Source organism: Bombyx mori, chromosome 10 (assembly GCF_030269925.1).
Source record: "Bombyx mori chromosome 10, ASM3026992v2".
NCBI lineage: Eukaryota > Metazoa > Arthropoda > Insecta > Lepidoptera > Bombycidae > Bombyx > Bombyx mori.
In genome coordinates, this window is record NC_085116.1 from 10,400,777 (window position 1) to 10,413,157 (window position 12,381).

Genomic DNA, 12,381 nt, shown 5'->3' on the forward strand with positions numbered 1-12,381 from the left:
CCGACTTTGGAATGAGCTCCCCTCCATGGTGTTTCCCGAGCGCTATGATATTGCGTGGTAGGCAGCGCTTTACCTACCGCAATATCAAGCAGGACATTACCCCTGGCATTGCTGAGGTCCATGGGCGACGAAAAACCATTAACCATCAGGTGGGCCGTATGCTCGTCTGCCTACAAGGGCAATAAATAAATCTATGGAATTTTAAAAACAATTCTATGGATTCCAATGTTAGTCCCAAAAAGACTAACAAGGTATAGAATCCATGGTTTTAAATTAGTCTATGTAATTATTTCTTATTTATACATTATTGGAGATACCAGCTTCATGAGTTTTCTTAGAGCAACTAGCAGTAGAAAAAAACTGGATGTATATGAAGGGTAAAGGTGCGCAATGCAATAAATAATTATTAATGTATTGACTGAAAACACTTAATAACCACAGTACATTAAAAACAAACAAAAGCATTCAATTAAATATATACATAAATATACACTGTATAAAACTAGTACATTAATATATATCATTATGTATGCTAAATTAGACTAGAATTAATTTATACTTTTGCACTTAAAACCACAGGGAGTAATTTTATTAGTCCAATTTTTATTTGTCATTTATTTATTTACTAACAGCATTACTGATTAAAAGCAATAAATGAAACTAAAGTTTCGATCTTAACGATTTAAAACAAAAACAAAAGTAGGTACCTTGACATTTACAGAGGTTAAGCAAAAAATAACAATAAAAACACGACAAGAATAACACTTCGGTTCAATTATTTATATAAGGAGCTGTTTAGAATAATGTATATATCTGGCCTCTTAAGATCGAAGCGAGATTTAAAATTATTCAACAAAAACATAAAGACCTCGTCAAAAATCGGATTTTGTAAAAAACAACTAGAATTAATTGAAGCCCCGCGACGTACACTACGCTAATTTTTTGCCTAAAACCGCTTTTGTTTGTCAGTAACGTCATTGTCGTCATTCGGATGATCTACACAAATTTCAATTTAAAATCCCTGTTTTGTGGACCCGAATATTGAATTATTTATATTTCGTATCAGAAATGTCCTATTTTAAACAAATTCAGAGAGCAGTCGATAGGCGTCACTGCACGTGACTGCTGGTGCGTCCGAATCTAATAGTTGTAGTTAACGTGGTGACGCTGCGCTCACTTCATACCGATTATTGGTCTCTACTACATATTTGGCTTACTCGTTTTAACGATACCCAACTAATATCAACTGTATCTATCAAGTGAGTGTATGATTAAAATTAAAGAATTACTATACTTTGCAAAAAATTGTCAGTCAGCTTCTTAAAAAAATTGTTAAAAAATTATTCATAAAAGAGTTTGGAATGGGTAGCATGACGTTTGCTGAATCATGTTATTTTTTGCATAGTTGGTAGTCCTGCTTCAATAGTGTTGCCAGAGTAATAATTAATTTGTCACAAATTGATGTAATTGTACTTTAAATTAGTGGCATCAAAATCACAATCTTTGATATCACAATGTTATCAATATAGAGTTTGCTTAATAAAGATGATAAGGTTTGTGAAATTGAAGACGAATTAAGTTTTATTTCATTTTTATATATATTTTTTTTATTTCAATACAGTTGCTTATTTAAAAAAAAAATGCTTTGTTATTTATTTTTAATTTAAGGTAATATGGACCTTTATTTTATTTGGCTGGTAACGTTCGTGGCTGGGTTTTGGATTTTCAAAAAAATAAAGGAATGGCAGAATTTGCCCCCCGGACCTTGGGGGTTACCTATCGTCGGTTATTTGCCTTTCATTGATCGCTATCATCCACATATCACCTTGACAAATTTGTCTAAAACATACGGAGCTATTTACGGTCTCAAAATGGGCAGCATATATGCTGTAGTGTTATCTGATCATAAACTTGTAAGAGATACGTTCTCAAAAGACAGTTTTTCTGGACGAGCACCTCTTTACTTAACACATGGCCTTATGAATGGAAATGGTAAGATATTTTTTCATGTTTAGATGGTAATTATTGGTAATTATATAGTATGATTACCAATGGTAATACCATTTAATATAGCTGTGAATACAATATCTTAAAGTTCTGGCTTTTTAGGAATTATTTGTGCCGAAGGCGGTTTGTGGAGGGACCAAAGGAAATTAATAACATCGTGGTTGAAAAGTTTTGGAATGAGTAAGCACAGTGTTTCCCGAGAAAAATTGGAAAAACGAATCGCTTCAGGAGTATACGAAATTTTGGAAGTAAGCTATGAATTATGTTTCTTTGAAACATTCAGGCGCTTTACTATTTTTTAAATGACCATACACATGCATGAATTTTAGAATTTTGATTCAATGATAAAAATAAAGATCTATAGTAAAATTAACTGATAAATGATTTTTAGAATATCGAAAAAACTTCTGATGCTGCCTTGGACCTTCCTCATATGCTGACGAATTCTTTAGGAAACGTTGTCAATGAGATAATATTCGGCTTTAAGTTTCCACCTGAAAATAAAACATGGCAATGGTTTCGTCAAATACAGGAGGAAGGATGCCATGAGATGGGAGTCGCAGGTGTTGTAAACTTCTTGCCCTTTATACGGTGAGTATTATAATATGTTACTAGTGTTCGTTTTTTCGAGAGCAGGGTTTGTGTATACAGCCACACTTTTACGCAAATATCAGACCATATGAACTTACATAATGACATAAAGTTGCCCAGGTCCTCCTGATAATAATGATGATTACAACATCATCCATCTGAACAAGTAGTATCGTAAATTTTTTTCTATCTTACTTTTATACTATCTCTTATTGGTAAGATATGCTGTAAGTTCTTATGGATTATTATTCTATGCGTAATCACAGCATGGCAGGATAGTCATTATTCTATAGCAACTAAAACTTAAACCTAATATCTCATAGTATTTTTGTTAATGTACTCTGGACTCCGATATCCTCTTAATATTAAATATACTTTGTTTCGGATTAAATAGACATGAAATGTTTTAGCCATGTTTCGCCATCAACACGAAAAACAATTGAAGTTCTAGTCCGTGGACAGGCACAGACGCATACTTTGTACGCAAGCATGATAGATAGACGAAGAAAAATGTTGGGCTTAGAGAAGCCTAAGGGAGCCGAATATGCTCCTCACGAAAACCTTTTAAAACTATATCCAAATGGCCATATCAAATGCATAAAATACAGCAAAGTCTCTCCGAACACCGAGCATTTCTTTGATCCCAATACTCTTATTCCGACTGAAGGAGATTGCATACTGGATAATTTTCTGTTGGAGCAAAAGAAACGATTTGAGAGTGGAGACCCAACGGCACTGTATATGAGAGATGAACAGTTACATTTTCTACTAGCGGATATGTTCGGTGCCGGACTGGATACTACATCGGTGACTTTAGCTTGGTTTTTGCTATACATGGCTTTGTTTCCAGAAGAACAGGTCTGTTTTTGTTTTTAATTCTATTTACATAGCTGTAAATTTAACCTTTACTTTATTAATTTTATAATGTCCGACGTTTTGTTTTCGTTGCGTTGTGAGTCCGAGATGATACCGCAAAATGGTTTTTATGACGTTTACGATTCGTGGTAACCTCCGAAATTGTTAAATTGTATCTGCTGGTCAGATTCACTGCAAAGATAGAGAGGCCGTCTCACGGTCACTGGTGAACGTTACTCGCGGCTGTGATCATAATGCCAGGGGCACTGATATAATGCTGCCTACCGTGACTAAATCCCTATGTACCGTGTCTAGTTGCTTCCTATCGTAAGCGACCCGTTACCCGTGGCCAATCAACAATGAAGTCTAAGAATTGAATACACTTGTTGAGATTTCTTTAATTACTAACGAATTTTATTATCTTAATACCAATAAACCCGATAACCAAAGTGCCCAATCTTAAATTTCGACACACTCTTGAAATTTTAGAAGATTTTATTTAGATTTCAATCATTTACTGGTATTATAAGTGAATTATAGTTCTAATACATAGTTCTTGCAACATAAGAAATTAAAAAAAATAATGCTTATTCAAACATGGCGCTACAATATTGTATCAAATTATTATTGGAAACTTATACGAGTAATAAAGATTGTTAAAATAGATTGTTAGATATCATAAAATAATCGCACGGGGATCGTTCGAAGAGAATATATAATAAGTCGTCGTGGCCTAAAGGATAAGACGTCCGGAGCATTCGTATGAAGCGATGCACCGGTGTTCGAATTCCGCAGGCGGGTACCAATTTTTCTAATGAAATACGTACTCAACAAATGTTCACGATTGGCTTCCACGGTGAAGGAATAACATCGTGTAATAAAAATCAAACCCGCAAAATTATAATTTGCGTAATCACTGGTGGTAGGACCTCTTAGGAGTCCGCACGGGTAGGTACCACCACCCCGTCTATTTCCGCCGTGAAGCAGTAATGCGTTTCGGTTCGAAGGATGGGGTAGCCGTTGTAACTATACTGAAACCTTAGAACTTATATCTCGAGGTGGGTGGCGCATTTACGTTGTAGATGTCTATGGGCTCCAGTAACCACTTAACATCAGGTGGGCTGTGAGCTCGTCCATCCATCTAAGCAATAAAAAAAAATAAAAAATGTATCTCTCCGCGGTCAACTCGTTATTAATTTATGAACGATTTTATAAGATATTTGTGAATTATGTTATTTGCTACAGTGCTTGTTTGATAGCAATCGCACAAGAAGAATTACATGTTCGAAATTCAAAAACTGTTTACTAATGATTCGAAAATCTAAATTGATCATTGTAAAGTTGGTTCTATTCCTATGTAAGTCAGCAACATATAGACTACACACTGTTAATAATATATGTCTATTTCTATACCGACCAGTTAGTACATTTTGCTTAAAGAAAAGGTAAAAATGAACTAAAAGAGAAAGGTAGGAGAAAGCTTTCTTCAAACGATGACTTCGCCATAGTTGACGTTTAGCTGAATTTGAAAAAGGTCGAACATGCAAACTAGTAATTAATTGTCGGTTATTTGCTTAATTGTATGACAATAAAATGCTAACTGTTGTTTTCGATAGAAATGTTAGATGATATTTTATTTATGTGAATTATATTAAATATATGAATTCATATTGAAATCTTTGTATGAGTATTATAGATACGAATACTATTTAAGATAAAAAAAAACTATTTTAAATCCAAATAGAACATAAACGTTTACTGTTTTCCCAAAGTGTATTTGAAGTCTGGTCAAATTTGGTGTATTTGAAGTCATTTACTGGTGGTTGGACCTCTTGTGAGTCCGCACGGGTAAGTACCACCACCCTGCCTATTTCTGCCGTGAAGCAGATACTTGAGACCTTAGATCGTATATCTCAAGGTGGGTGGCGTATTTACGTTATAGATGTCTATGGGCTCCAGTAACCACTTAACACCAGGCTGTGAGCTCGTCCACCCATCTAAGTAATAAAAAAAAACTCTCGATTCTTTCCGTTCCCGCGCCCCAGCTTGCCAAATTGAGACGGGCATCTTGTGTAATATATGTGTTTGTTTCTAGGAAGAAATACGTAAAGAAATCTTATCCGTATATCCATATGACGATGATGTTGATAGTTCAAGGTTACCTCTTCTTATGGCAGCAATCTGTGAAACTCAGAGGATTCGATCGATTGTTCCAGTGGGAATACCCCATGGTTGTATAGAGGTAGGTCGCATTGTGGAGTCTTAGACTATTGCAATTTTTAATTAAAATTCTTACGCGCAATGCAGACATGAGCAGCCACTGAAAGGTAATGGTTATTTATATGTCAAGTTGCCCAAATACATTTCGCCTTATGAAAATGAGGTATCCTTTAAAGCAAATTTTGTTATTTACATTATTATTATAATATTATTTTCAGGTTAATTGTAAGCCATAATTTTTATTGTCTGTTAGAAAAAAAATGTAATTAAAATAAATTTATATCTTAATAAGTACATTTTAATTAATGTATTTTATTTTAATTACCATTTTTTCTCTTCTACAGGACGCTTACTTGGGTAACTACAGAATCCCAAAAAATGCCATGGTGATCCCATTGCAGTGGGCTATTCACATGGATCCTAATGTTTGGGAAGAACCAGAAAAATTCAAACCGCGTAGATTTTTGGCTCAGGATGGTAGTCTACTTAAGCCTCAAGAATTCATTCCGTTTCAAACTGGTAATTTTATACTTTTATTATATTTATTTTTTCTTGATTAAGAAACAAAGAAATTATATAGTTGATTTTGTGTGGCGGCCGCGCGATCCACGAGGACCGAGGAAAGCTCACCTTCCGACTGAAGTAGGTGCTCACCGGCCACGGTTGTTTCGGCCGGTAACTGCACCTTGTCGCCTGGAGGGATCTAACGGTGCAATACCACCACGACAACGACGTGGAGGACAATGCGGAACAAACATTAGCGCGCTGTTCTGGATTCCGGGGGCAGCCGTCGCCCTCGTCTCGGTCGTGGGAGAGAACCTGTCGCGCGTCCTGGAAGGCGATTCTTGAATTCTGCAAATCCACCTTCTTACAGTAGGAGGCAGCGAAAAGAGCTTTTCCTTGTCCGCACCGATCCGTCGCCATTGAGCTTTGGGTTACGGGAGACAGTACGAGAGTACGTCCCAGCCCCTGTAGTTGACGGCCTCCCCTGTTGAAGGTCATGGGGTGACCTGAGAGATCGAAACAATCCATACCCTGGGCCAGGAAGGTCAAGTACCTGGGCGTTACCCTGGATGCATCGATGACATTCCGCCCGCATATAAAATCAGTCCGTGACCGTGCCGCGTTTATACTCGGTAGACTTTACCCCATGATCTGTAAGCGGAGTAAAATGTCCCTTCGAAACAAGGTGACACTTTACAAAACTTGCATAAGGCCCGTCATGACTTACGCGAGTGTGGTGTTCGCTCACGCGGCCCGCACACACATAGACACCCTCCAATCTCTACAATCCCGCTTTTGCAGATTAGGCGTCGGAGCTCCGTGGTTCGTGAGGAACGTTGACCTACACGACGACCTGGGCCTCGAATCTATCCAGAAATACATGAAGTCAGCGTCGGAACGGTACTTCGATAAGGCTATGCGTCATGATAATCGCCTTATCGTTGCCGCCGCTGACTACTCCCCAAATCCTGATCACGCAGGAGCCAGTCACCGTCGACGCCCTAGACACGTCCTTACGGATCCATCAGATCCAATAACCTTTGCACTAGACGCCTTCAGCTCTAACACTAGGAGCAGGCTTAGGAACCCCGGTAACCGTACTCGTCGAACTCGACAAAGAGTTAGCCGTGTAACCTAACCCATGAATCAGCTCGCTGAGTTTCTCGCCGGATCTTCTCAGCGGGTCGCGATTCCGATCCGGTAGTAGATTCATTCGCGAAGCAGCTGCTCTTGAGCTGTTAGGTCTCCTTCGGAGGCGCTCGGGTAGCTGTTAGCAAATCCCTCCCCTCCTGGCTGAGCCTTTGCTCGCCCACATGTTCTGGTGAAACTGGAAAGGCCTCCGGGCCACCAGTAATCCTTCAATCATATAAAAAAATAAAAAATGACCGCGGTAGACCCCTTACCCCGCCCGGGTTCTGACCTCGAGGGGGGATTGGATGAGAGTGCAGGGAGGTTCGGCCCGCGGCCAAAAAATATTTATTTATGATATTTATTTTATACATTATACATAGATTATGACTTCCGATTCTAATGGTTTAGGGATTCCTATTAGAAAACAAAATATGGGACTTGTTTTGTACCTAAGCTAGGCCTATTAAATTTGACTTCAAACTTAGGGGAGATTTATTACTACTTTTATTTGGACGGAGAAAACACTTTGAAGCAGTACTTAATTGAGTTTTTGGCTTTCTAAAGTTAACAACACTTTTAAGTCTTTAATTAAGTTCTCTACGCAAAAATATCTAAAAATTTAACGGGTTTTTCAATAATCTAATCTAATCTGAGATATTATACTGTGTTATGATATCAAACACGTAAACACTCCTAGATCCAAATATCAGGTATGTTTAACGAAGAAACTGACTCCGATCGGGATTCTAACCCGGCCAACGCTGTTCATTAATCAGGGTTAATATCTACTAGAATAATGAGGCGATCGTTGAGTTAGGACCTCACGAAAATTTTTATGTGGCAGGGGGACCTTTTAATTTCAAATTTGATGTGTTATTATTAGATTTTAATCAAAATGTTTTCGATTTCATTCAGGTAAGCGGATGTGTCCGGGTGACGAACTGTCCCGTATGTTGTCGTGTGGCCTCGTAAGTAGACTATTCAGAAAGCAGCGTATTCGACTCGCATCAAAAATACCGACAGCAGAAGAGATGCGTGGAACCGTCGGTGTTACGTTGGCACCTCCTCCGGTGAAATACTATTGCGAACCAATTTAATGACTAAAATTTTATTTGAATTCGCTTTTTATTAAAGTAGCGTTCAATAACATTAGTTGTAGATCTTTATGTAACTTTTGTTTCACGGAATATACCTTTTATCATTTGTCGGTTTATTTATTTCGTAAATAATTATTTATTTATTTATCTGTCGCCGTTTCATAGAGAACATATTGACAGAGAATTATAATGTGCCGTGACTGATAAAACTTTAGAATATAAAAGACAAAGTTAATTCATAATCATAATTTATTTTCATGAAATATTTCACCATTATTTTACGCACAATTAAACATTATAATAAATGGAAAACCAGCGATATTTACAAGCGGTATCGTCTAGGCGATAATTCCTAAATTAATTCTAAGAGAACCTATAAAATAACGGTGAGCTGCTTATAGAAGTGACTTAACCATCCAAATTTCAGTTCAGAGCAACTTGGTTGCTGAGCTAATGGATTTCACAGAGTCAACTGAACACTAAAGTTATTTGTTTAGCGACATTATAGCTTTAGACTAGTAGTTGGTTGTTACTTTATCTGGAATGTGACTTAAACATCAATATGTACGTATCTACTAGAACTGTTATACATGAACACTTGTAAATCTTAAATATAAACTTACTTAACATAACGTAACACGCATGAGATCACACACTCATCAAACAACACTCACAAGTCACACTTACAAATAAATAATGACCTAGAATTATACATTTTATTTTGGTATAGGTACTAGAACTTACACGTAGTTACTTAAATTAATGCGTGTGGTATGTGTGATTTTCGCAAAATCCAACTTTTTTCATAATCTACAAAAAAATATCCTAATACTGTAAATCGCATACATTTCATCCAAATCTCAACGATGGGATATTAATGATACATCTAAAACGGTTGGTTTATTAATAATTGAACACTTTATGCACAGCCTTGACGATCGCAACTGCGATGTCGACACTTATATAATAAAAGACTAAAATAAATGGTCGTCGATACGCTCTAAAACGAGTGGATCACTTCAATACTGGTGGGTGTGTGGCAGAGAGGCACGGTGCGCAGTTAATGTGAGCCGACATGACGAAGATGAGAGCTATCTGCAGAGAGCGTAGTCGGTACTAAGGGTACTGGTGAACGAGCCAAAAATTTCACACGAAAAGCTTTCGGTGCAATTGTAGCACCTACTATGCCCTCCAGCGAAGGTAATGCGTCACCTTCAGCCATTTCCAAGTCGAATTGGTGCATCATACACGAAAAGAACATGAACATCTCTTTGCGGGCCAATACGTCGCCCAAACACATTCTTCGGCCGACCCCGAATGGCATGAAATATTCCGGACGTCTTATCTTGCCGGTCGCGTCGATGAATCTACTAGGATTGAATTTGTTTGGTTCATCCCAGAGATTCGGATCCATGTGCACGCAGTTAATAAGTGGTATAACCTGAGAACCCGCCGGAATCTTATAGCCGTTGATTTGCACATCCCTAAAACAATAAATTAATAAATAAAAATTGTTTTAAAAGCAACAACAATAATGCTGTTATTATTTTGTAGTTTTTTTGAAGCTTACCTAGTCGGAGAATGTGTGGTTGCCAAAGGAACAATGCTTGATAATCTTAGCGTTTCCAAAATTGTAGTTTCGGTGTATGGAAGACTAGATATGTCGTCAATAGAAGGGAGACGTTCTCGGCCAATGACCGCATCGAGTTCTTCTTGTACACGCCTTTTCACGTCTGGGTTTCGCAACATGAATACTATCATCCACAGAAGCGACGACTTTATGGTTTCCATACCAGCAGAGAAAAGATCTCCAAGTATTTGTTTTAATTGTAATTCTAAAACAGAAAGTAGAGTGTTATTAAATCGGTTTAAGAAGCTTCCAAAGAAAGAGCTAATGAAATGATAATTAATCTATTATAACTTACCATGATCTCTTCCTTCGAAGAGTTCGCCGGCCCTGCCCTCGCTCTTCGCCTTCTCGATTTCAATTAAGTAGACATCGATAAGGTCTCTGGCATTATTGATGTCCAGAGTTTCGCGGTGCTCGTCTATCAATGTTTGATAGAACGCGAACATTTCATCGCGATTTTTTGCGACCTTTTCTTGAGCTAGAGCTTTTCCAGGTAGATACTAAAACAAAATAAATAAATTAACATAAAAAATGTCTATCTATATTTTCGTGGTACTTAGGTTGTGTGATTTATTTTATTGACGAGTTTGGAAATGCTGTTTAACGAACTTGTTTAAATGTGACACAGTAAACGCATTCAAATGTGACACAGTATAAGCTTGTTTCTTGTTCAAGCTTGTTTAAAAAAAAGAAAAATACGTTCGAATTGCTTTAGTGTACATACGACGATTAGCATCGAAAAAGATAAAAAAATAAATCCTGTTTATGACTTTAGGTATTTGTATATTACGTTTTGAAATTTAAAATGAATAGTATGCTTTTAAACTTACATTATACAGAGGAATGTATTCTCCGTAGTGAACTTCTCCGAAAAGTCTCATTCCTTCTTCGATAAGATGATTGAGTCTCTCGAAGCGTACATCGCCGTTACTAAAACGGACCGACATCGTGATACCGCAGATAACGTTGGACACGCACAGCGCAAGGAGAGGATTTACGTCAATAGGTGCGCCTTGCGCTCGATGCAGGCTTACAATCAGCTCGTGGATTTCATTCTAAACAATAAAAATAATACGTTCTAAGTTTTCTTTCGAAGCTTTTTTAGTACGTTCATAAATAGCAACATTTATTTTAGTTTATTTATTAAGCGTATATTACAAACCTTGATTCTATCCTCCATTAGTTTTTTGCCGTTTCCCATGTAAGTCATGCCGAACTCCCGTAGTTTTTCGTGCAAGAACCGTCGTTGATTTTTCCAGAGGCGGCCCTCGCTATTGATGATGCCTGCATAATAAGAGGGAGGTGTTTAGTAGGGTCTACGAGTGTAGGCGGCGCATGCGCACCGGTAGGTCCGACTCGGTAACGCCCACTTTAACATGTGTAACTTTCAGTCTTGTGGATAAAGTTTTATGTTACTTTAAATTATTATACAATTTTTTACTATAGAATTTTTTATTGAAATCTTATGTGAAATTGTTTGAAAATTAAACACTTACCAAGACCATCTAAAGTATGCATTAAGGGAGTGCTGGGACGACCGGTGAATTCTTCGCGTCGGAAGGCTTCTCTGATAATTTTGTAGTCACTCATAACGATGGTCAATTGGTTTCCGAGTCGCGCAGAGAAGAGAGCTCCATAGTTTCTGGCCAATTGAAGGAACGTCTTGTGCCGGACTCCGAGAAAAGGTAGGTAGCCGACGACGGGTGGTCCCCACGGTCCCGGGGGCAACTTGCGAATGTCACGTACTAGCTTCAGGAATTGAGTCAACAACAACGCCGTGCAGGTTACAATGATCAGCATCACCGACGTACGAGATACACAATAGTTCATCACTTGCCAAAGCGCCCACAGAATTTTCGAATTCGTAAGCATAGTTATCATTTTTACTGATTTGTTTTTTTTTTTTTTAAATAAAAATTAACTTTTCGTTCAGACGAAACGAAACATGCGTGCGCGGAACGTAGATCGCGAGCATGCGACGTCAGAACACTGTGATTGTATACCGCGTGCGAGCAACGTTTGCGCACTGGCGCGCCGCTGCCGTGGCCTTGCGAATAAATAGTAGCGAGTCCGTCCCACCGGCGTACAGGATCTCTCAATCGCTTTTCTGCTATTAAGCGCTGTAAATACAATAGTTTACAGCGCTGATATCCACATTTGGTATGGTAGGCAGCGGCTTGAATCTGCCCCTGGCATTGCTGACGTCCGTGAGCGACGGTGACCACTTACCATTAAGTGGGCCGTATGCTCGCCTGCCAACAGAGGCAATAAAAAATTATAAAAAAAATTTGCACGTTATTTAATAATATTATAATAAACGATTGAAACAATAAAATATACATATTA

General features: G+C 37.9%; 2 protein-coding genes across 2 annotated transcripts; one reads left to right on the top strand and one right to left on the bottom strand.

Annotated features, from left to right (window-relative positions):
* The first annotated feature begins 1,095 nt into the window (after positions 1-1,095).
* Cyp306a1 (cytochrome P450 monooxygenase) lies at positions 1,096-8,511 on the top strand. The gene is given in 8 exon segments (NM_001112751.2): positions 1,096-1,259; positions 1,669-1,992; positions 2,110-2,255; positions 2,399-2,598; positions 3,009-3,456; positions 5,549-5,695; positions 6,018-6,192; positions 8,224-8,511. Coding segments are annotated over 7 exon segments (1,617 nt in total). The 5' UTR covers positions 1,096-1,259; positions 1,669-1,673; the 3' UTR covers positions 8,406-8,511.
* A 954-nt stretch (positions 8,512-9,465) lies between these two features.
* Cyp18a1 (cytochrome P450 18a1) lies at positions 9,466-12,027 on the bottom strand. Its single transcript, NM_001083609.2, is given in 6 exon segments — positions 9,466-9,889; positions 9,976-10,240; positions 10,331-10,535; positions 10,866-11,090; positions 11,198-11,319; positions 11,532-12,027. Coding segments are annotated over 6 exon segments (1,626 nt in total). The 5' UTR covers positions 11,917-12,027.
* Positions 12,028-12,381: the final 354 nt, after the last annotated feature.